The sequence below is a fragment of the Lepidochelys kempii genome, chromosome 5 (genome assembly GCF_965140285.1).
Source record: "Lepidochelys kempii isolate rLepKem1 chromosome 5, rLepKem1.hap1, whole genome shotgun sequence".
In the NCBI taxonomy this organism is placed as follows: Eukaryota; Metazoa; Chordata; order Testudines; family Cheloniidae; genus Lepidochelys; species Lepidochelys kempii.
The window spans coordinates 41,438,672-41,464,919 of NC_136384.1; the positions used below are offsets into that span (position 1 = coordinate 41,438,672).

Below are 26,248 nucleotides of genomic sequence, written 5' to 3' on the forward strand. Positions count from 1 at the left end.
TGGGCAAACTCCTATCGACATCACAGAGATGATATGCTCCATATTTAGCTGAGCTTGCAAGGACATATACTCAACGTGATGGCATTTCTATGTGTGGATGTAACATGGTAACTTTCAAACACCACATATGATCAATTCCAAAATATCAGGGTATATTCTATGCTTCAGCAGCCAGAAACCTATTCCTGTTGGAGGAAATTGAAAACCATAAAGGGGAAATGGGGGATATATGGAGCTCCTGCCATCTGCTTAGCACAGCCACAGTTTCAAGGACATCTGCAATTGTCTATAAATCAAACTGGTTGATGATACCCATTGATGTCTTCTGGCATAACATTACCCCATTTCATCTCATCCTTCCAATAGAGTTTAACACATTGACAATCTGAATGACTTATCTCAGACAAATAATAATGGGGGTCAGGGCAAGAAGGTGTGCACACCATTGGTATAGGGGAGAGGAAATGGGGCTCTACACAGAGCCACTGGCATGGGAGGAGAAGGGGGGACCCTGGTAATGCAGAAAAGGGTCACACAGAACCTTTTGTGTGTGTGTGTGTGGGGGGGGGAGCAGAACACTGGACTCTGGTACAGGGCAGGATGGAATGCCCCCTCTTCATCCCTAGAGCCAGTGGCACAGGAGAAAGGGGGACACACAAAGAGCTTGTGGGGTGGAACGGAGGAATACAAGGAGTCCCTGATGCATGCAGTAAGCTTGGCCTCCACAAGCTACAAAGTGTGTGACCCCTACTCTATTAATCCACTGAGCCATTCAGTTTCCAAACTATCATCAAATTACATTTTTCTTCTTTGCAATAAATATATAAGACTCAGAGTTCACTCTAAAGGTTTGGTGTAAGGTACTGACCTCCCTCAAGTCCCAAATCAATGGTAATTAATGGCATTCAGCATATTGAAGGAGGGGCTCGATGCCTTGCAGGATGGAGCCTGAATACCTGCAATCGTCAGAAGTTAAAAAACCTTGAGGGCACAAAAATATTTTGACCATTGAATCTGTGAAGACTACATGACCTCACTTATGCCAATTAATTTTTAAATGTACTAAACAGTCTGGTAATAAATCAAGAAAATGGAAATGCATTGGGGTAGTGGCAAATAAACAGCAACTACAATTGTACAATAAATACATTACATTGTTTGCAGTTTTGTAAAAGGCCGCACAAAAGTCTAGGTAACATTTTATTAATCGCTTCTTGAATTCAAAATATTGTTTGTGCAAATTTGAAGGGTTAGAAGTCAAATAAGTATCTGCAAATCAGTTACATAAGGGAAGCACAATATCAATGTCACATATCTGCTTCCTAGTTATATTTTAAAAAAGCATTTCAGATATAAAGCACAATATAGGTTAAATCTTAAAATATTCTCTGCACTTCTCTTTAGTAATAAATTTCTTAAATGTTCCGCTCCTGGGTAAAAGGAGATTTAATTATTTTTTTTGCTCATAGGCCAGTTTTAAAGGCTCAAATATAAATTTTACATATGCCAATATCACAGTATTTTTAAAAAAGTGTCCTATTATGTCCAAAATAAAGGAAAAATGAACTACTTAGAAATATATTAACTAGGTATGGCCTTGTCTACATGGCACAGGCAATGCATGCTAGGGGGTGTGATTTCTAAAAGTGCTCTAAGGTGGTGTGCTCTGACTGGCCCGAGTAAAATCTGCTAGCACTGTCTAAAAGTGTCTAATTCAAGTTAACAGTCTTTCAAAGAGGAAAAGGTTAACACAAACTAGGTACCTTTTAGAACATGGCAGAAGGATTTCCATGGGGCAGTTAGAGCATTGCACATTAGTGCGCTTTACAAATCACACCCCTGTGGCACGCTTTGCCATACTGGATAGATAAGCCCTATGTCTTGTTAAGGAGGTACAGCAGTAAGGTACAGACTATGGCCCTAATTCTACTCACTTATACTGATTTTACACCAGTATAAATGGAATAATTCCTGACACACTGACTCTCTATACCTGCAATGGGCTTGAGGTAATTTGAAACAAGAAATATTACTGTTTAGGTTCCTGATCATCCAGCTATTATAGCCATTGGGGAATTTTGCCACGGACTTCAGTGGAGCAGGAGCTGGTCCTTAGACAACAGGGCACATGCTGTGTTACATAATAGAAGAAAATATTTTTGGTTTTATAAAGCCATTTACTGTTAAAGATAATGGTGAATGGGAGTTGAAATAATCAAGAGTATCCAAAGCGCCAGTCTTTGATTCCCCTTACCCCTTTTAAAAGAGGTGAGTAGGTAATCTTAACACAATAAATTGACACAGCACTGGGACATTACTGTAGAAAACATTGCTGGATTGTCACTTAATACGGATAACGGTATATGCCTTATACACATCCGCCTGAAACTAGTGGGTACGTACTCAGTCGAGCTCAGCAGTGCCTTTGCTGCTGCCATGGTACCACGGCTCTACTGCTATTTATACATGCGCTAGTTCCATGAGAGCTAATGTATGTGTACATGAGCAGGGGAATCACTCCTATAGCTCATAGTGTAGACACAGCATTACATCTATCTATTTTACAAAGAAGAAAAGGAAACTAAAGAATGATAGGTGTTATGTTTGTCCATGTATAGATAGGGCCACTTTCTGAGTATGATGGAAAACAATCGCCATGTGTTTCAAAGTACATTACCAGATCAGTTTTAAGAGACTGTTCTTATTTGTAGCAAATATTTACTATTTCTTCCCCCACTCTGTCCCTTCAAAAAAACCCTCTCTTCTAGCTCAATGTCCTTATTTTTATTCACCAGTGTCTCTATTTATTGCTTTTAAGTGGTGGCCGATATGGAATTATGCCAAACATGTAGGTTTTTATTTTAATAAAAATCAAGGTTTTAGAAAACTTAAAATTAATAAAAATGTTTCAACAAATTTTGTTAAAAATTCCAGTGGAAAGTACATTTTAATTAGTTCAAATCTTTCCCTGCACATGTTAGCAATCTGAATATTCTGGTCATGCATGGGAGCTAGCAATCAAAAACTGACTAGAAATGAACTAACCACAAAAGTTTAAACAACTAGTCTATTTTCTTGGTCCAACTTGCATAGAATGGAAATAGTGAAACACCATTAATGGCAAAAACCAACAACATGTAGATTTCCCCCTGCCACCCCGCAAATCTTTCGGTTTAATAACCTAAGTTGTGGATATTTGTAAATAAATGTACTTTTAAAATATATATATAATTTTTTTAACCTGACAGTATTGTAAAGCACATATAGGATAGATTTGAAAGGTAAGCAATCCTAATCTTTCAGGTTAATGAAAGCTGAATGCACTAACTCCTCAGTCGCTACTAGAAGAGTCTGAACTATCAGATGATGAACGTTTTTCTTTTTTTCCTCTTCTTTTTTTCTTTTTTGTGATGTTTTCCTTTCTTAGATTTACTCTTTTTCTCCTTTTTCCTTTCTTTTTTGTGGCATTTCTGTTTTTTTGGTTTTGGATCTTCTTCTTCAGTGACACTTGATGAAGATGATCTGTTAAAAAACCCCAAAATTAATACAGATTACAATACCAACCAGGGTATGTATATATTCACTTTATTTTTCTTTCTACACTGAATTTAATGCTGGAGACTGTATAAACACATGAATTCATGCTGTAGGTATAGAGGTTGTCCACACCAGCCTGTAATGGGTAAGCCAACCATATCCATGCTCATCCAAACCTTGGCCTCTCTGATGAGGCTGCCTCACCAGGAAAGCAAGATTTGTGGTACTCCTTAATTAACAGTGTTCACAAACATGCGGGTTACATTTGGAAAGAGTTAGTGACTCCTGCTTGTAAATTAATCACTAATTGTACCTTAGTGGTTTAAATATTATTTTTATTTCTTTGCTCTGCCTATAGCATTTTCCAAACTATGGAATGGAGACATTTCAAGGTTGAAACTTTATTGATAGGCAAATGATCTTATATGTTTAGGTCTAAAGAAAATGGATTGAAAGCATGAAAACAAGGCACATAAGGAGATGAAAGCTTGACGAGAAAACCTACAGTAATAGAATCTAACTTAATAATACCTTCAAACAAATGGCTGTACTACCATTCCCCTTCCCACAATCCCTGCCAATTCAGAGAGCAGACGTTACCAGATGCAAAAGATATACCCATTTTGATTAAACTGAATGGTCTGTTTAATAAGAGATAAATCTGGTGTGACATTTAGAATATTTATGTAGTAACTTGGTTTTAAGTACAAAAATCTAACAATTTAAGGGGGGGGGGGAATCCTCTTTAACTTACTTGAGAACAGCTCCATAAACTTCATTGTTACTACTTGTGAGAGTAAGGTACGCAGGATTTGGCTTCTTCGTAGTAATAGTCAAAGTGCACCAGGGAACTTCTAGTGCACACTACCAGGTTCCACAAGGACAGTTAGTGTGCAGAATTAACATAGCTACACCTTAATGCCCCAACTGACTTCAATGGGGGTACTCACAGTGCATAAAGTTAAGCTCATGCATAAATCTTTGTAGGAACAGAGTCTTAGTATGGTGATTGCTAGAATATCAAGCAAATAAATTATTAATTTAAATTCTCATTCTAAATAGTTTTATATTGTTGTTTAGAGTAAACAAGAGTCTTCTTTTAGCATTTTTAATTGCAATGTCTATCGCTTTTTAGCCACGTTCCTCATTTGTATGCAAAAGATTAGTAGTATGTTTACTTTTATAGAGTAAAAATTCTGTATCAGACATTCAAATTTAGTATATGTGCTTTTGTAGAAGCAAAAATAAAAGGTTAACATGCATGGGATGTAACAATTTGGAAAGTATATTTTGGATTTTAAAATATAAAGAAAATTCTGTTTTAGGCTTAATTAGGTATTTGTAAGTTACCTTTTCCTTAATTTCTTTGATTTGGATTTTTCTTTGCTTGTTCTTTTTAGATTTTTCTTTTCCTCCTCCTCCTGACTTGTATCTGTGGATATAAAAATTGCATTTTATACAAAATATTTTTCCTTTTTAACTTCAAAATTAATTAAAAAACTCACTGAAATCAGTACTTTTTTTTATTGCTAATGTTTGTTTCAAGACCAAAACATTTTGTAACCAAGTGCTATTTTTCAGACTCATTTCAAATATTTTGCAGAGCATCCGCACTTTGGTTACACAACTCACATTGTAAAGGACCTGCATCTAAGTACCGAGAACAAAATTAGATATGTGAAACATGGTAAAAACTGCTACATTCACAAGAAGCTGCTCCTTGCATCTCTTCCTCCACAACAGTATATCTGTGTTTACATCCCCTTCAGGAGGTTTGTATGCTAATGTCCTTTTTAACTCTTTAGTAACAGTCAAGCTTCGTTTATCTGAAACTCAAAGACCTGAAAGGAGGTCCTATTTCCCACATGTATCGAATACAACAGACACCCCCTCTTGTTTATCTGAATAACTTTCATATCCCCCATCTCATTTACTATTTTTGTGTGTAGTCTAGACTGTATATGGACACTCTCACAAACGGCAATTGTTTACACCGAAGTAGGATTTATCCATGGCAGCTGTGGGATGATGGACATGCATGTCACTTTATTGTGGCTCATCAGCATATTACAGCAACCTAACTTGGTACTGATAAACCTGGATACTGTATAAGGCACATGTCACAAAAAATACTACCACATTTGTTGGCAATCTCACCAGAGGTACAAAGGTCTGAACAGGCATGGAGAATCAAATGTTTGTTGTTCTAGTCAGGTAGCTTGTCAAGGTAGCGACTGAAAACACTTGTGGGTAAACCTCCACTGTAGCTTCGCTCACTTTCCCTGTTCTGTTTAGTTTAAAACAGGGGTTCTCAAACTGGCGGTTGGAACCCCTCAAGGGGTTGCAAGGTTATTTCATGGGGGGTCACGAGCTGTCAGCCTCTACCCCAAACCCCGCTTTGCATCCAGCATTTATAATGGTGTTAAATATATTAAAAAGTGTTTTTAATTTATAAGGTGGGTTGCACTCAGAGGCTTGGTATGTGAAAGGGGTCACCAGTACAAAAGTTTCAGAACCACTGGTTTAAAAAACTAAACAAAAAAGCAAACTTTGATTAAGGCAGTTCAGTTAGTATATTTCATTAGTACTAAATTATGTTAAAGTGTGTGTGGGAAACAACACATGGCAGAAAGGGATACAGTGACAGATAGAGCACTAGACTGTGACCTAGATGACCTAGGTTCAATTCCCAGCACTGCCGGTGACCGTGGGCAAATTACTTCTCTCTCTGTGCCTGAGTTTCTCCATCAAGCACTTTGAGATATTCAAATGGAACACACTAGATAAAGGAAAAGTGTCATTACTGAGAAAAAATGGCAGCCGGTGACAACTGCTGTTAATACCTTTAAAATTTCCTTGTGGAAGAATTATGCAAACTCATAAGAGAACGACGTGGCCTATGAAGAAGGTAGGACAGATAATGTGGCCATAGACCACATCAGTCCCCAAACAATGGAACACCACAACGGAAGAACCTTAAAACAAGAGTACTGGACTGATCTGCGTCCTTCCAAAAAGGAACAAACACCCATAACAAACCCTGATTCCCTCCAACCAGGTTGTATCTAGTCCCACAGATCAGGAGAAAACTCCTAAAGGAGTCTGTAAACTGGGCCATTCTTTACTTCAAGGAAGGATATACAATCACCTCTGTTTGTCAAAGTAATGGAAAATAATCAAATAGAAACCTACTCCCCTTGGAAGGATAAAAATCAATATGTTTTTTTTTAAATCAGATTTTTTTTTAATTTACATTCGATTTTTTTGATAAAATGCTTTTTGAGGAAAAAGCCTATCTAAAGATCATTTTAATTAAGATACATTATAGCTTAAAGATATCTCATCATGGAATAGGGATTATAAATTCTAATTCTATAGTATGAGACAATATATTCATATAATGTTTAAGAAAAGTTTTGTAAATGAGTTCCAATAAATCATGGATTAGGGACCTAATCTTATGGGGTTCCAGGGTCTTCTGTATAGATTATTTAGGTTAATCTTTCATTCAACCCAATGGGACTCAGTGCTCAGTTTAGAAGATACTGTCAGAGATGCTTAGTTTTGCAGTTCTCAAACTGGATTTGTGTCTCCAGAGATAACATGCTTGTTAACAGCAAAAATGTTTTAAAATAAATAAATATATAAAGGTGAGAAACAGACCTCAACCCTATTGTCCCTCTGCAAATTTGTGTACACAGAGTCAATCCCTTACCTCTCTCTAAAAGTGCAAAGTTTCAAAAAGTTAAATGAATAGAAGATTGTTGGGGTGGAATAGATCTGGACAAGGAGAAGAAGTCTGGAGATAAATGTGAGAAGGGAAGGACAGGCAGTAGAAACAAGTGAAACTGTTTGAGCAGCATATTCCAGAAGTCTTGAGGTCTTTCTGAGTGTAGTCTTCATTGATTTGAGATCTACCATACCATTCTCTCACTAGAAAGGAAAACCTATAATGGCAGCAGGCCGTAAAAGAGACCCAGTTTGGGAATATTTGAATGAAGTTCCTCTACTTGTGGGTAACGCAGGCATGCGTGCAAAATGCAAACAGTGCAATGAAGAAATGTAAGGCCTGGTTGCCCGAATGAAACAACATCATGAGAAGTGTTCCTTCTCAGGAGGAAGCTGCGCTGAAGATGATGAAAGGAACATTCTGAACATACAGGATCTTCAGTGTTGTAATAATAATTAAATAACTGCATTGACTTATTTTGTTTAGGAGAATCCATCCTCAACATACAGGATTCTGAAGACTATCCACCTTCAAGATCACCGTCATTTTCTACAGTTTCAGAGTTATCTGCCAACGATCGTGTTTCAGTTACATCACGTATGTCACATAGCCACAGTATACTACCTGTAGCAAAAAGAAAAAAAAAAAATCTCCATCATCCAGAAGCAACCATAGATGAATTTGTAAGAAGAACCAGCAGATTACAAAAAGAGGTAATTGATGAAAAGATTGCCTGGTTTGTTTATGCAACAAACTCTCCTTTCTGTATGATTGAGAACCCATACTTCATTAACATGGTTCAGTCATTAAGACCAGGATACAGTCCACCCAACAGAGCAGATGTCACAGGCAAACTGCTGGATAAAGTGTATGAAAGAGAAATTGAGCAGTTTGCAAAAGGTCTAGAGGGTAAAATTGTTAACCTGAGTCTTGATGAGTGGAGCAATGTCCACAATGATCCTGTTGTATGTGCTTGTGTGACAACAGAATAAGGGAATGTCTTCCTTGCAGAAACAATTGACACATCAGGAAATGCGCACACAGGAAAATACTTGCAAGAAGTAGCAGTAAGAGCTATAACAAAAACAGTGAAAAAAATTCAAATGTCTAGTATGCAGTGTGGCCACAGACAATGCTGCAAATGTATCGAAGATGAGAAGAAATTATTTAGAAGAGAGTCCCAAGCTAACAACATACGGTTGCAGTACTCATTTGATGTACCTCCTAGCCAAAGACTTCAGTCTTCCAGAAATAAAAAGACTAATGTTAAAATTGCAAAATACTTCCGTAACAACCACGTTGCAGCAGCTGCTCTGAAAAAAGTGGGAGGAACCAAGCTAACTCTCCCACAAGACGTGCGATGGAACTCAGTATTGGACTGTTTTGAGCACTATATCAAGATCTGGCCTAATCTGATGACAGTTTGTAAACAAAATCGTGAAAAAATAGATGGCACTGTCACAGCCAAAGTTCTCAACATTGGGCTTAAGACAAATGCTGAACACATGCTGAGTACCCTGAAGCCTATTTCTGTAGTCTTGAACAAAATGCAGGGAAATAGCTGTTTTATTGCTGACGCTGTTGAAATTTGGAAGGAACTGAGTGAGATCTTAAAAAGAGAAATATGCAATGACAGAGTTAAATTACAAGCATTAAAAAAAACGAATGGGACAAGCACTATCTCCAGCTCATTTTCTTGCAAATATTCTCAATACTTGATACCAGGGTCAAACCTGAACTGTTGAAGAAGAGGAGTTGGCTATGACATGGACATCCAGCAATCATCCCTTCATAATGCCAACTATAATAAACTTCAGAGCTCAGGGTGAACCATTCAAGAAATATGTTTGCTGATGATGTTTTAAAGAAAGTCACACCAGTGAACTGGTGGAAGTCACTTCAGCACTTGGATTCAGAGACTGTTAAAGTGATAATCTCACTTTTAACAGCAGTAGCTTCTTCTGCTGGTGAAGAAAGAGTATTTTCTTCCTTTGGATTAATTCATTCCAAATTGAGAAATCGTTTGGGACCTGAAAAAGCAGGAAAGCTTGGTTTTTCTTTTCCAGATTATGAACAAATAGGAAAATGAAGGTGAAGACGACCGAGTTAGCTGCAGAAGTCAATATTTTAAGTTTCTCATGTTGACCTGGCTGACATAGTCGATTTAATTTTTGTGGTTTTTTAAAAATATTCAAAATATTTAAATATTCAAAAAAAATTTTAACTAAAATAGTTAACAAAAACAAATCTGATTTTAAAAAACTTGAATGTTTAACTAAATTCAAAAATTCATATGCTTGTTTTGTTAAAATATACATTTGCTGTTGAAGAAAAAAATCCAGAATACATAACGTTGTGGTTTTACTTAAATAAAACAATTCAAATGTCTGTCTGGTGAGGTTCTCCTCCTAATAAAGCATGACAAGAAAATCCTCCAAATATTAATGATTAACCTGTTGAATTGGAGATAGTTCTTGGCTTCTTCTCTCATTTGTTCTCTACCTGGAATCAAGTGTCCTCTCTGACGTTGGGCCTAGTTGCCAGACTTCAGGCAGAGATTTTATGTTCCTCTGTCTGGACAATCCTAACTTAACCTGCCTCCTTCTCACATTTCATTTGCTTCTTAAGTTAATTTAACCTTGAGTGAAGTGACATCTTGGGCAGTGGTTGCAGGGCTGCTTTATTTTCACAGACCCAGAGCAGTCTGTTAAACCCTTCATGTCTTAGGATGTATGTACCCCACACCTGACTATCACACAACCTATTTAAAAACAAAACAAAACAAAACTTTCCACAAAGGAAGGCATCCTTTTAAGGATACTTTAAGCTAGTGCTTCTTAAACTGCCCACAGATCACCATGGATGCCATAGAAAGGTATCCTTCAAGCAGTAAGACTTTATCCTAGGAATTCAACCCATGCACTCCCAGGAGGGGAAGCCCTGCTGAGAGTTTACTTGGATCACTCATCTGAAGACTGATACTGGGGTAGGGGAGATGGGATTGAGGACGTGACATCATTCCATAACCATGAAGATATCATCACTAAAACAGGTGATAGTTGAGTTTCCAAACAAGCAACAACAAAATTGTATAAATGGAGAAAATACACATCTAGTTTTATGAGATATTAGTAACAAAGATATATAAAACCTATAAATTCAAAATTCATAATATTAAGATTGCCAGTGTTTATTTTAAGTAATTCCATAAGATTAAAACCATGACACCAGATGTAAGGATGTATAATATCTGATTATAATACTTCCTTCAGTCTTTGAATTAGATTTTTCCCAGGAAACATCTACCTTTTAGTGCTGAATTTGTCCATCCAATTAAAATCATGTGTGACCATCATTCTTTTATGTCAAAATGACTTTTGACGTTTAGTGGAACAAGCAGCCTGAAGTGGGAGACGTTTAAAAAAACAGGAGAGAAAACATTTCCAAAAAACCTAGATGAGTTTTCAAAAATGCTGTATAGAGCACCTACAACTTAAGGAAGAACATCTATACTAGATAGGGATAACACACTATCCTCTAAATATCTACGTACAACTAACTGTTTCTCTCCAGGGCTACATTTACCCTTTTTTCCTAAATGAGTGGCCATTCAGAGCCATGGTTTCAGAAATCCCTAGGTCCACAAGTACACAGTTTTTCTGAACAACTTTGTTCCTATCCACAAGTTCAAAAGAAAGGCTTTTTGGGAAAGCAAATTCAGCAACTAATTTTACCAAAAGAGGTCCAAGCTTTTCTTTTGAAGTGTTCTAGCAATACAGAAGGCTATGTTGGAACACATCTCTCTACCTCGCCTTCCTAATGTCATCAAAATAACCACCTCACAGAGTATGTTTACACTGCCGTTAGAGGTGACTGTAGCACATGCAGAGACACCCAAGCTAGCTTTAATCTTGCTAGAGTGAATACCAATAGCAGTGAAGTCACAGCAGCAAGGATTTCAGCATGGGCTAGTGCTCCCAGTTCGTACCCAGAGTCCCAGGTGTGCTTGCACATCCCATGCTGACACCTGTGCTGCTGTGGCTTCACCGTACTAGTACTCACACTAGCTAGATTAAAGAGAGCTTGCGTATGTCTACACCTGCAGCACCGTGATTGCAGTGTAGACATGCACACAGATAGGGTTTTGATTAGGAAGTGGAGGCAGGGTCTAGAATGAGAGAGCAATAATAATGCAAATGAGTAAAAAATATTAAGAAAAGTGCATCAGGGTTGGTGTATCTAAAATACATGATCCGAGAATAACAAAGACTAATTGCAAAGTAACAGCAGAATATCATGCCCCAGCATTCCTAAATTGGGGGCTCATAGTATGCTACAACAGACCCCATCCACCATCTGGGACCTTTTTGTAGGTTGAAACCTTAGCCCTCCTGCATCATCTTCTGATGAACTTGCGTACCTGTGGACTAACTAACCCCACCTGTTTTTGCTTCCTCTATAGAGGCTGAGCCTCATTTCCCCAAGACAGAGAGCGAGCAATTATCCCTCCAAATGTTAACTGTCAAATCAAAACTATTAGTTGCATTCAAACAAAATAATGCTTACGAATTCAAGAGAAGAAACAGACTGAACAAAGAAAAGCATTTAAAGAGGCATCATTTACTTGGGGGAAGGAGAGAGAAAAAGAGAATCATTTCAGTTTTATGCAATAAACAAAGGATAACATCAATGAAATAATGTATATTACTTTCCCCGCATTTGCACATTCCCAAACTCACAATCTTTTGGATTTAAGAACCTAAATGTAGACACCCATGCTTGAATATCTTGGTCAAATGTTTTTAAGTCGAAGCTTTTCTAATTTTTCCACAAGGTGTCAGGGGGGCTCTCAAATCTCTTTAGCCTGGAGCCATCCCATAAAAGCAATTTTTTTAGGTCACTGGATAAGATAGAGTAAAAAGGGAACTCTAAAGGAGTTAAATGACAGCTACCAGAGTTTAAATGAGATAGTTTCCCAATTTAGGATTATGCTCTGTTATTTAAAAAACTTACTCTTTTTCTCTGGTAAGGCCTGCAGTTTCCCCAGCTCTTCTTCCTCGCTGTCTTCACTGCTTGTACTGCTGACGTCTAAAACAATGTCTCTTTTGGGGTCCACCCGGAGAAAGTTTCTGCATTCAAATGTCAGATGACCAGCTGAATAAAAATCAAAAGAGTAAGCCACAAGCAGAAATACTTCAAATTATAAAATAATGTTAAAGAGTTACTGCTTTGTGCTGAGAAATATGCATTTTAGTATTACACAGATTTCATAAAAGGGGTGGACTTTAATTTGGTTTGTCAGTGGAAAAATAAAGGAATATCACTTTGAAAAACTATTGCAAGGTTTGGGGCTGTGTACAGAGCAGAAATGTTTTTGTTTTAGGGAGAGAGAGTTCCAATTAGCATCTGGTGCCATTCCCATCAATTATCAATTTATTTTTAGAACCACTTCCCGCAAAGCTTTTGCATAGTCTTCTTCATTTTTTGTGAATGTGTCGCATACCCTTCCCTGAAGAACTGATTTGAAGGAAGGTGAAATGTTTTCCAAATTAAATTATTTTTTTAAAAAGAGTGACATGTGAGAGTCTACTCCCTTCCAGTGACAAATTATATCTGCAGTAACCAAAGGTTATCAACTAAAAATGTGTACGTATACTATGTCATTCTTTATTTTCTAAAACATATGTGCGTGTCTGAGTTTCTAGTGCTTTACAGACACATTAGAAAAAAGGAATTTGAAGCTAGCTTACACTGAACTTATACTGAAACATGGGGATTGAACCAGAAAGACAGATGTGAGGTGGAAGCGACAGCTTGCCATTTAAAAATAAATAAATCTCAATATATTCTTTCTATGATCAGCTCAAAATCAAAATTCCAGGATAATGGTGAAATGAATTGTCTTATGACCTTCTCCCAATTACTGTAATAAGCGATAAACATTTCTAGCTTAGAGATAATAAATAGACTAATTCCTTTTTAATACAGTCAATATTAGAAATGCTATTCATTAAAGAACGCTTTGCAGCAGCAGTTATCTGTAGCAATGTGTATTTTTAAAAAATGCGGGGCCAAAAATCCTAAATTTGTATCCAGACAACAGAAACTCCTAACCCATCTGAAATAATGGACCTGGGGAAAAATGTGAAAAAAGGGAGCTCCAAACCTATGATAACTTGTAAAGCTGTCAGCTGAAAACATAATTTAGCCCCATACAAAAGGGAAACCCTGCTGGAAGTCTCCACAGGAACCAGGCTAGTTACTGCTACAAACACAGCTTCTTCCCATCAAAGATAATCTTCTGAAGCCAAAGCAGTAGGGAACATTAAAACAGAATAGGTTACCTGGCTTTCCTAATTTCTTTCATATCCAGAAAGTTTACAACACTGCACTTATCAAACAATTAATTCTGTACTAACATCTAATTGCCTCGAGAGGCGTTGACAAGTAAAGGAACGCAGTGTCAAAACTTGCTGGAAGAAAGTCTACCACCTCTCTCACCACGTAACCTTTTTCTAAATCAATTAAAAAATGGTTTGAAAGGTTTGTCAACAAAATGTTCATTAATAATTAAGGGAATAATTAATTACTTAAATAGTATCAAACATGTAATATGAGGATTTAGTATTAAAAACTATCTTTAAAAAAATTATCTGGTTTATAGTGTAATTCTGTGCTAAGATTTAAGAGAATAATCACTGAGCTCCCCATGCAACACAACATACAATGGAAACGATAAAGAACAGCTACAGCACTTGCAAGGTAGTGTCTTATGGTAGTGTCCTCCAAAGAGTGGGGCATGCAAAGGAACAGCTTTCTTGGGCAGGAAGGAGGGGAGGAAGAGCCACTGAATTGTTCTTTAGCGTCTCGGCTTTCAATAAAAAAAAAAAAAAAAAAAAAAAAGAGTGTATCTGGTATAGTGAAGAAAACATTCAAAACGTGAAATGATTGTAACCAATGCAAAAATTCTTGTTTGAACTTGCAGAGAGCCTGATACAACAGTTCTGAGATGTAAACTGCTCATTCATCAAAATGAGCAGGTGGAGGGATAGCTTAGTGGTTTGAGCATTGGCCTGCTTAAACCCAGGATTGTGAGCTCAATCCTGGAGGGAACCATTTAGGGATCTGGGGCAAAAATTAGGGATTGGTCCTGCTCTGAGCAGGGGGTTGGACTAGATGACCTCCTGAGGTCCCTTCCAACCCTGATATTCTATGAACATGGGTGCAAACTCAGATACCAATGAGGATACTTTAAAATGTCAAATTTGTTAGCCATTTCACTTCTCATTGAAGCATGTAGGAAAGTAGTAATATCTTATTATTAGTGCCCTACCATATTCAGGTTCGTTTTGATCAAGTTCACAGTCAGAGGGTTTTAAATTTAGTCAGTTTCATGTTTTCAGATGTTTACATCTGAAATTTCACTGTGTTGTAACCCTGGAGGTCCCAACCCGAAAGGTACCCAGAGGTGGGTCTGTCCCTCCCACCCCTGAGCAGCCCTGTAGGTGAAGAGGAACTCCTGCCCCTCCCCAGCAGGGATTTGCAGCTAGAAGCCCCCGGCCGGGGCGCTCCCAGCAGCACAGGGGAGATCAGATTTCACAGGGAAGGGCTTATTTCACGGTCCATGACACATTTTTCATGGCCGTGAAATTGGTAGGGCCCAACTTATTATGAAGAGCTACACATGTGGGGATAGGGAGCCGACAAAAAAAAAAAAAAGTATAAATTATGATAGGCAGGCTTTTAACAACGAACTGCAGAGGTGGTGTGTTTGTGTGGTGTGTGCGAGGACTGTTTCATTTTCCCGAAGAGATGGCTCAGCTTTCAAAAGTTTGAGAGAAACTGCACTCTGGGCATCTTTATATTGCCTTCATACTTACGATAGCCACACTTCTTGCATCCTGCCCTGATATTATCCTTATTTCCACCTGAAAACAAACAAACTTCCATTAATTTTGGGTGTTACTAATTAGAACTTAGTTTCTTTTTATCCTTTTTATTTGACTTGACACCGTGTTAAAGTACATACGCATTCTGCAGTGATTTATTCATTAGAGAATTCTATTAGAAAACCTAATATCTGGTCTATTGTCCAGCTATGCCAGAAGGACAGGAGATACTGGATGTGTTTTAATAAGGCTGCAACTTTATTCCTAAATGTCTGGGAGTACCTGGCAGATAAAAGTTTACAGTGCAGATAATTCTCTAATTATTTACATACACCCGGAGACAGCGCTCCCTCTTACCTATCCTGGTCCCCACCAATCCCACTGCTGGGACCTCTCACCCCCTCCCCAAATAAGGGGGGCTGACTCCCTGTCGTACCAGCCCCTAAACACCCGTTTCCACTCCTTTAAAGAATACCTCCTTTAAATCTTTTCTCAATCTATTTCATCTGATCACTGTATCCATTCCCTATGGAGTATCTGCACTGGACATCTGCCACAAGGAGGCACCAGCAATTAGCTTGGCTACCTTCCCCCATATCTAGCCGGGTCCCCAGAAATCTACTGATGCCTTCTTCAATACCAGCCAAAAACACATCAGCATCTAAGTCTGCAGGTCAACCCCATTCGCCCTGAATAACTCTTGCCCGATATGCTATGTAAGGATGAGAAATCACCAACTTCCTTATGCCATCTATGATTTTGGCCACCTCCCTCTTCTCAGACCTCCTACTCATGACAACCCATGTAGGCTTCGCAGCTTCCTGCCACATGCTGTGTCACAACATATCCAACCAAATAGTTTTTACTCCTGGGAAAAGTTCCAGGATCTGGCCCAAGTCCCTCTGAGTTCTGAACATTAAGTCCAACCCTTTACACATTCCTAAATCATTTCCCCCGAGGTGAATGACAATCGTATCTGGTGCTTGCACACAGGCCACCACGCTATCAGAAGGGGCATCAGCTGCTCCCATAACATGCACCTCCTTGCACACTTTTTACTTATTTTGGTAACCAAAAGCATTGAGCCATAATGTAAAGGGGAACAGAATACAATAGTGTTACATCATCTCCAAAGTCACTTTTCTATAGTGTATCCTATCACAGTAATCCTGATAGTCTATGTTAAAACAATTAGTGCCAAGTACTTTTAAATAAATCCACTCTGAATTACTGGAATCATCTATTTTAATGATGTTTTGCATTTTATTTTTTTAGTTCTTTTCTTAAAGAATGGCAACAAATGAAAATCAGCCTACCATTAAAATGTGTTGATTACAACTACATATAGCCTTTAAACTAAATTTGGGGCTTCTCTTTGCTATCCAGGAGGACACACTATATCTATATATTTTTATTCAAGCAATTATATAGCTTAACTTACATTTAGAGTCTTAATTTTTACTTTTTTATTTTAGAAAATGGTGAATGATGCATGTCTTATTTACCAGATTTGTTCACTAATGATTTTTGTCAAGCTCTAGTTGGATAGATAATAAAATTCAACTAAGAATTTACCAAAGCAGCATTTTTAATGAAATAAAACCACCTTAAATGTGCTGGATACATAGGGGAAAAAAAGTTTATCATAATATCTTTTCCCTTTAAGGATACGTCTACACTGCAATTAAAAACCTGCAGCTGGCCTGTGCTCATTGGGCTCATGGGGCTTAAGGTAAAGGGCCGTTCAGTAATCAGTGTAGCCATTCAGGCGTGGGCTGGAGCTGGGCTCTGCGCTGGAGCGAGGGGGCAGGGTTTCAGAGCTCAAGCTCCAGCCTGAACCCAAATGTAATGAAACAGCCCTTTACCCCAAACCCTGTGAGCCTTAGTCAGCTGGCACGAGCCAGTTAGGGGTTTTAAATTTCAGTTTAGACATACCCTTAAACGAACAAATTTATTAAACAAAGAACGTATTAGCTATAGTTAGTGAATTTAACTGATTGTTTCTGGTCGCCATTTCCTTCAAGATTTTAGAACAAGTATATAAGTAAATGAAGCATCAGTTAGTTAAGCTTACCTCATACTACATGATAAAGGCCTAATCCTTACTTAGCGGATAACTGATTAGCAATTAGTGCATAAATAGATGCATAAGTAATATATGAGCAATATATATGAAGATTCTGTATGCCTGCATAACTGAGTATGGTTATGACCTCTGTATAATGTTTTGAGATAGGACAGTGTGAACAAAGGTTCCTGGCAATGAATCGTAACATCTGGACATTCTGTTATTGAGTTTTTGGTGTGTCTAGGGAAAATGAGGGAAGTTTCTGTCAGATAACTAGAATTGATAGTTTTGTTATTGTTAAAAATTTAGAAAAACATGTTATATAATTTAGTGTGTAATCTGGATTATCAGACAGGGTAGTAAATATTACCAAATAGAAAAGGAGTGAATGGGCTAAAGAATGAGGAGTATTGATAAAAGGTGATATGTAATACTGTGTATAAAAGATCATATTGGGACCTGAGGTCTCTGTCTATCTGACAGACAATTCATTAGCCTGCTATCTTCCACCTGATCACTGAGGTGTGGCACTCTGTACCTGTGTGAATGAAGCCTGGACATTGGATTCAAGAACTCGGGGTTAGCGGCAGTCTCTCTGCTTTCCTTTGGTTTGTGAGTAAACCTGTGGGCCTTGCTGAATGGGGTTCTGAAATATCACTAAATAGTAGAGATCATCCTCTTACATCTTGTTTTTTGTTTATAGATTGGAAGAGGAAAACAAGCTTTTCTGCTTTTCCAGCTCCCACTAGGTTTCTTAACTTTGAATGAAGTAGTCATTGAACTGAACTAGTTGAAATAAACTGGAATGAAGAAAATACTCTCTCTGCAGTTACAGAAGAGGCTACTGCTGTCAAAAGCTGGTTTAGCAGTTCAACAAAAACTGGTTCCAGGTGCTTAGCCAGTGACTTCCACCAGTTCAGAGCTTTGACTTTCTTTAATACTTTATCAGGAAACGTACTGATTAATAGTATTTCTTGTATTTAGCCTAAATGATTTTAATATATTATAATAAATGTAGGCTTTAACATAGATTGTCAATTAAAAATTAATTTTCAACAGATATATTTTTTTAAACTATATCTGTACGTAAATTAAAAAAGTCTGATTTAAATCCAAAATCCAATTGAAATAAAAAAAATTTAAGAAAACACAAAACAGATTTTCATTCACCCTACAATCATTACAAATTATATAAAATTTGTCATGTGCACTCATGCATTAATTGTACATACGTATTTCCACAGAGACATACAAAATCTAAATTATGATTTCTAGACTGCGAGATAACTAGACTGTCAATTAATTGCAGTTAACTCACGTGATTAACTCAAAAAAATTAATTGCGATTAAAAAAATTAATCGCAGTTTTAATCGCACTGTTAAACAATAGAATACCAATTGAAATGTATTACATATTTTGGATGTTTTCTACATTTTCAAATATATTGATTTCAATTACAACACAGAATACAAGTGTACAGTGCTCACTTTATATTATTTTTTATTACAAATATTTGCACTGTAAAAATTATAAAGAAATACTATTTTTCAATTCACCACATACAAGTACTGTAGTGCAATCTCTTTATCATGAAAGTGCAACTTACAAATGTAGTTTCTTTTGTTACATAACTGCACTCAAAAACAAAACAAAACTTTAGAGCCTACAAGTCCACTCAGTCCTACTTCTTGTTCAGCCAATTGCGAAGAGAAACAAATATGTTTACATTTATGGCAGATAATGCTGCCCACTTCTTATTTACAACGTCATCTGAAAGTGAGAACAGGTATGGTACCATTATAGCTGGCGTTGCAAGATATTTACATGCCAGATGTGCTAAAGATTCTTATGCCTCTTCATGCTATGGCCATCGTTCCAATGGACTGATGACGCTCGTTAAAGAATAATGTGTTAATTAAATTTGTGACTTAATTCCTTGGAGGAGAATTGTATGTCTCCTGTTGTTTTACCTACTTTCTGCCATCTATTTTATGTTATAACAGTCTTGGTTGATGAACCCAGCACATATTGTTTGTTTTAAGGACATTTTCACGGCAAATTTGACAAAATGTAAAGAAGATACCAATGTGAAATTTCTAAAAAGATAGCTACAGCACTTGACCTAAAATTTAAGACTCTGAAGTGCCTTCCAAAATCTGAGAGGGATGAGGTGTGGAGCATGCTTTCAGAAGTCTTAAAAGAGCAACACTCCAATGCGGAAACTACAGAACCTGAAAAACCAAAAAAGAAAATCAACCTTCTGCTGGTGGCATCGGACTCAGATGATGAAAATGAACATGCATCAGACTGTTATTGAGCAGAATCTATCATCAGCTTTGGATCGTTATTGAGCAGAACCTATCATCAGCATGGATGCATGTCCTCTGGAATAGTAGTTGAAGCATGAATATGAACATATGAATCTTTAGTGCATCTGGCACGTAATATCTTGCGATACAGATTACAACCATGCCCTGTGAACTCCTGTTCTCATTTTCAGGTGACATTGTAAACAAGCCGGCAGCATTATCTCCTGCAAATGTAAACAAACTTGTTTGTCTGAGCGATTGGCTGAACAAGAAGTAGGACTGAGTGGATTTGTAGGCTCTAAAGTTTTACATTGTTTTATTTTTGAGTGCAGTTTTTTTTGTGCATAATTCTACATTTGTAAGTTCAACTTTCATGATAAAGAGACTGCACTACAGTACTTATATTAGGTGAACTGAAAAATACAATTTCTTTTGTTTTTTACAGTGCAAATATTTGTAATCGAATATAAAGTGAGCACTGTACACTTTGTATTATGTGTTATAAATTGAAATCAATATATTTGAAAATGTAGAAAACATCCCAAAATATTTAAATAAATGGTATTCTATTATTGTTTAACTGCGCAACAAATTGCGATTAATTTTTTTTTAATCACTTGACAGTCCTAACACAAATTGTAAAAAAGTAAGTAGTCAGTAAATCAATACCTTAGCAACAGCTAGCCCTACAAATAAATTTTAAAATAACTTTGGAAGATTAAAGCAGAGTATTACCTGTTGAATTGTGTATTACTATATCCATAATATATCTCCTTATGTTATTATAACTTGTTAAGGTGCTACTAACTACATCAGGGGTGGAGGCAAGAATCCTCCACAACACCATCTTATGGAATTAACAAGTAATCCTTTTTAATGAATATATTTGAGAAAATTAAAATTACTTCCCCCAAGCTAAAAGAATATGGTGAGAACTAGTTTAAGAAAATTTAAATTAACTTCCCATTCTCCCGATAGTTCATACATTTGTTTAACTACAATACTTATGTGTGAAAATTCACCTTTTGCATTCCAATAAACAAACTTAACTCTGTCCCACAGATGTACTTATGAATTCTTTCAACATACTCATACATTAATGATGTATATGCTAAAGAAGACTTTATTATTTGAATCTGTAAGATTAATTTTTACACATCAGTATTGTATTAAATTATGAACTATCGGGGGAATAGAATATTTAAAGTTACATCAAATAGTTGTGACCATCCACACCCACTGAGAAACGACAAACTACTTTCAATCCACTCTGGGTCTCATCAGGAGGACAAGAGAAGTGAGGGAGAGAAGAAGTAGAGTGCTGCAAGAAGAACTTGTAGGTGTAAGAATTGGAGGGAGAAAAATGCAGAGAATGAAGATGGGGGAAGACTGGGAGAAAAGATCGATTGGGGCTGGAGATGAGAAAAGAGGGCAGATTTTGGGGAACAGGGATAGGAACCTTTTATGATATATCTACACTGCAATTAGACACCCGCGGCTGGCCCATGCCAGGCTCGTGGGGCTCCGGCTGAAGGGCTGTTTTTACTACCATGTAGCCTTGAGGGCTCAGGCTGGAGCCCAAGCTCTGGGACCCTGAGAGTTGGGAAGGTCCCAGAAGTCTACTTTGCAATTAAACAGCCCTGAAGCCCCAACCCAGAGAGCCCAAGTCAGCTGGCACAGGCCAGCTGTGGACTTTTCATTGCAGTGTAGACATACCTTTATATTCATATCAGTTCAATGCTAGGATTAAATGGGTTCTGAAACAGTGGTGATGAGGGGCAAACAACAAAAACACCGGAAGTGAAGAATGGAGTATACAGACAGAAGGAGAAAAAAAAAATTAATAAAAAAAAAAAAAGCCCTTATAGTTAAGATTGCCTCAGGACATACTCCACCCACCTAAATTCTTCAAAGCATGAAAAGAGGAGTGGGGAGTAGAAAGAAAAAAAGTCTCTGGCATTCCTTCCCACTTTCACATTCACCTATGGTGTTGTTGAAAACACTCTTCAGTGTGTCCTGAACCACCATCTCTAATAAATATATTACTTATGTCTTACTTATACCATATGTCGGCACATGGGTTCCACTACAGCAATCAGTTCATAGGGGTTTAGGAGTCTGCTACTGGCTTTCAGCTAATGGAACTACGGACAGATTTTTAAAGGTAGTTTGATATCTATGCAAGTTAGATGCCTAATTACCTTTAAAAATCTGGTCTCTACTCCTTTAGTTCAAGCAAATAATGGCTCCAGATTGAGGATCCAGCCTTCTGGGATTCAGTCCTTATGAACAATTCAACTAGGAATGTTGTATCAAAATAAAAGCTGTGTTATCTGTTAGCATGGGTTACACATTCCCCCTGGCCAGGAAAGCTCAACCTAAGCATTAAAGATGCATAATAATTCAAGTTTTCATACACATCTGCATGGACTGAACATAGAATCTCAGAATCTAAAAGCATAAAAAAACTCTACTGCTCGAACTAAAAGAGACTAGGTCCCTTAGTTCACAGACAATACACAACTCATAAACCTCTATATATGGAGACATGGTCAGCATGGGTTACATTGAGTCTTCTCTCCAGAGAACTTATGCCAACTTCAGAAGTACAACATTCTGTTATCATAACTTATACAGTTGTCAGTTACACTACTGAACCTTCACACTTCCTCCCAGCATAACACCAGCTTATACAGCAGGACTTCACCTACACCGACGCAGGTTGCAGTGTGAAAGCGGCTTTGTCGGCATCTCCTGACGACAAAGCTAACACCACTTGCGGGGCTGGAAGCATTTTGTCAGCAAAAGTGCAGACAAAATATTGACAGAGAGCGTTCATACACACTGACTTTTAGTGACAAGGCTGTGTCGACACAGCCTTGTCGCAAAAGCTGCGTAGCGTAGACAAGCCCTCAGTATTTTCATGAGGTAACTGAACTGACATATTTCAGAGTGGTGGCCATGTTAGTCTGTATCAGCGAAAACAACGAGGAGTCCTTGTGGCACCTTAGAGACTAACAAATTTATTTGGGCATAAGCTTTTGCGGGCTAAAACTCACTTCTCACTGCAACTTGCGTCAGCAAAACTTTTGTCTTTCGCGGGGAGGGGGGGCTTTTTTAAGTACCCATGAAAGACGAAAGTTTTGTCGGCAATGTTGCAGTGTAGACAAGCCCTGAGAGATATCCTGTCCAATATCTGGAGTGTATTAGCTGAACAACTCCTTCCACAGGAAGGTGGTCATATTTTCTAAGAAAAAAACTGAACATGTACCATTTGTTCCCAAGCTTTCCTCCTAACACCACTCCCTCACCCCATTATAATGGCACCACTTTGTTTTTTCAGGATTTCTATTTTAACAGGGGCAATTCAATTCTGACTCAAAACAGTTTTTAGAGGATTAATTTGACATTGAATTGACATAGGGCACCATAATGATACTTCTGCAGATTTAAAGTCCTATTATGTTAGGGAATAGGCCTACAAAGCTGTTACTAACACAAGAATTATTGGCACAATAAAGAATCTATAAGAACAATTACACTGGCTCTAAAGAAGCTGTTGCATCACAAATCCCTTCTTACAGATTTGGTAGATATCTATGTTAAGTTAAACCACAATGGACACTGAACATCTCAGGGGACTAGAAACAGAAACAGGTTTGGAAGGATCAGATTTTATTGGTCAACATCAATTTCATTATACACAAGCTGATGAAAAATATTTCCATTTATAACAGCTGAAATTTGCAGACAGGCAAAGAAAAATGCTGCCTGACAGCTTACTAGAATTTGATTTAAGGCTATTTACTTTGTATATTTTGGCAAGTGATGTTGACAATTTGTGTTTTTACAGTTATAAAGCTTTAACTTTCTGAATCTCAATGCCTACTGTTATTAAAAAAATGGTCTGATCCCCATAATTTCCCACCACTTTAAAATTTAAGTCAATGAAAACAGAAAAATTGCTTTAAAAAACCCACGAAACATCAATACCTGTAGAAACTATTTTAAAAAAATTCAAAATTCTGCCAAAGCTAGAGATATAGAACCTTTCAGTTCTAAGGATGCCACTTCACTAGTGAAGTGGTTCAATTCTGAATGACATTAATTACTGTTTGTGGTTTCTATTCAGCTCCAACTGAACAGGTGCCTAGTGTAAAAAAAAACAGCGGATGAAAATTTCCATTCAACGTCTTAAATTTCCATTCATTTAATTTATTAAATGCACCCTCAAAAAGTATGTGTAACACATTTTCCACTGACACCAACTGAAGTCATACATATTGATCAAAGCCAGGGCATAGGCCAAAACCGATTCTACCCAAACTGATTATATCTCAAGAATATAAAGATGATGCCCGCTGGTTGAATTTGGCATTGCACTTAGGTTTTTTTATTCAAGTATATCCCATTAGAGGGACTGAAAATAGAGAAACAGTACTTCATTAAGTAATTTGTTTATTAATTCCAGGTTCCTTTCAGTCTAAGGTCTATGTGCTTTCTCTATGTGAGTACAACATAATGAGGTTTGATATTTAGACTTGAAAAGATATTTAGTCATCAAAAAAGAGAAAAAATACAAAATCCGTCCAATAATATATTCATTTGAGCAGTATTCATTGTTTGTACTGTAACCTGCAGATATTCTAGTTTATAGACAAAAATAGACAATAAACTACACATTGTACCAAGAACAATACTATTACTAACTAATTCTGTCAAGGACCATTGAGACAATCTCTGAATTGAGAAATTAGTTTATAAACAATGTTCAAAAATGCTACTGAAATGATCTTAACTCTTTTGTTGGATACTTAATGTGAGCATGTTTTCGTATATAAAAAGAGATCTGAAATTTTATTAGATATAATTGGTACAAAAAGCTTGTCAGCTTTATTAGAGAATCTCTCCTTTCCTCTTAACAAATCAGAAGAGAATTGCCTCTAAAACACACTTGAGACAAAATAATACCAAAGTTACAGAAACTCAAAATAAAAATGCTTTCCTACCTGCTTTTCCTTCCTCCTACAGAGTTTTCACTGGAAAGTCTAAAAAAAGTTCTAGAAGAGAATTGTTAAGAAGATGGAATTTGGATCCAAGGAGAGAAATACACAAACTAAACCAGGAACAACAAATAAAAAAGGGAAATAGCCCTAATTAAAAGCAAATTTTTACTCCATATACCAGGTTTTGAGTTCTGTACCTGCTTACCCATGGGATTTCCCTAAGCTATCAAGTGATTAAAATAATTCATCGCAATGTTAAACAATAACAGAATACCATTTATTTAAATATTTTTGGATGTTTTCTACATTTTCAAATATACTTATTTCAATTATAACACATAATACAAAGTGTACAGTGCTCACTTTATATTTGATTACAAATATGTGCACTGTAAAAAACAAAAGAAATTGTATTTTTCAGTTCACCTAATACTAGTACTGTAGTGCAATCTCTTTAAATTGAACTTACAAATGTAGAATTATGTACAAAAAAACCCAAAACTGCATGCAAAAATAAAACAATGTAAAACTTTAGAGCCTACAAATCCACTCAGTCCTACTTCTTGTTCAGCAAACAGCTCAGACAAACAAGTTTGTTTACATTTGCAGGAGATAATGCTGCCGGCTTGTTTACAATGTCACCTGAAAATGAGAACAGGAGTTCACAGGGCACGGTCGTAATCCGTGTAGCAAGATATTTACGTGCCAGATGCTCTAAAGATTCATATGTCCCTTCATGCTTCGACCATCATTCCAGAGGACATGCATCCATGCTGTTGATGGGTTCTGCTCGATAACGATCCATAGCAGTGCGGACCAATGCATGTTCATTTTCATCATCTGACTCAGATGCCACCAGCAGAAGGTTGATTTTCTTTTTTGGTTGTTCGGGTTCTGTAGTTTCCGCATTGGAGTGTTGCTCTTTTAAGACTTCTGAAAGCATGCTCCTCACCTCATCTTTCTCAGATTTTGGAAGGCACTTCAGAGTCTTAAATTTTAGGTCAAGTGCTGTAGCTATCTTTAGAAATTTCACATTGCTACCTTCTTTGCGTTTTGTCAAATCTGCAGTGAAAGTGTTCTTAAAACTAACAACATGTGCTGGGTCATCATCCGAGACTCCTATAACATGAAATATATGGCAGAATGCAGGTAAAATAGAGCAGGAGACATACAATTCTCCCCCAAGGAGTTCAGTCACAAATGTAATTAACAGATTTTTTTAACGAGCACCTTCAGCATGGAAGTATGTCCTCTGGAAAGGTGGCTGAAGCATGAAGGGGGCATACAAATGGTTAGCATACCTGGCACGTAAATACCTTGCAATGCCAGCTACAAAAGTGCCATGTGAAAGCCTGTTTTCCCTTTCAGATGACATTGTAAATAAGAAGCAGGCAGCATTATCCCCTATAAACATAAACTAACTTGTTTGTCGTAGTGATTGGCTGAACAAGAAGTAGGACTGAGTGGATTGTAGACTCTGAAGTTTTTCATTGTTTTGTTTTTGAGTGCAGTTATGTAAAAACAACAACAACAAAAATCTACATTTGTAAGCTATATTCTCATGATAAACAGATTGCATTACAGTACTTGTATGAGGTGAATTGAAAAATAGTATTTCTTTTGTTTATCATTTTTACAGAGCAAATATTTGTAATAGAAAAAATAATAAAAAGTGAGCTCTGTACACTTTGTTGTAATTGAAATCAAT

At 37.1% G+C, this 26,248-nt stretch overlaps 1 protein-coding gene across 1 annotated transcript in view; it reads right to left on the reverse strand.

The window, feature by feature from the left end:
* Positions 1-1,183: 1,183 nt before the first annotated feature.
* Positions 1,184-26,248, reverse strand: part of SREK1IP1 (SREK1 interacting protein 1) — a 33,247-nt gene continuing 8,182 nt past the window's right edge. Inside the window, exons 2-5 of the mRNA XM_073344055.2 lie at positions 15,148-15,195; positions 12,281-12,421; positions 4,888-4,969; positions 1,184-3,522 (exon numbers count right to left, since the gene is read on the reverse strand). Of these exons, the coding sequence (XP_073200156.1) occupies positions 3,360-3,522; positions 4,888-4,969; positions 12,281-12,421; positions 15,148-15,195 (434 nt within the window). The 3' untranslated portion in view covers positions 1,184-3,359. The remainder of the gene's footprint in view (positions 3,523-4,887; positions 4,970-12,280; positions 12,422-15,147; positions 15,196-26,248) is intronic.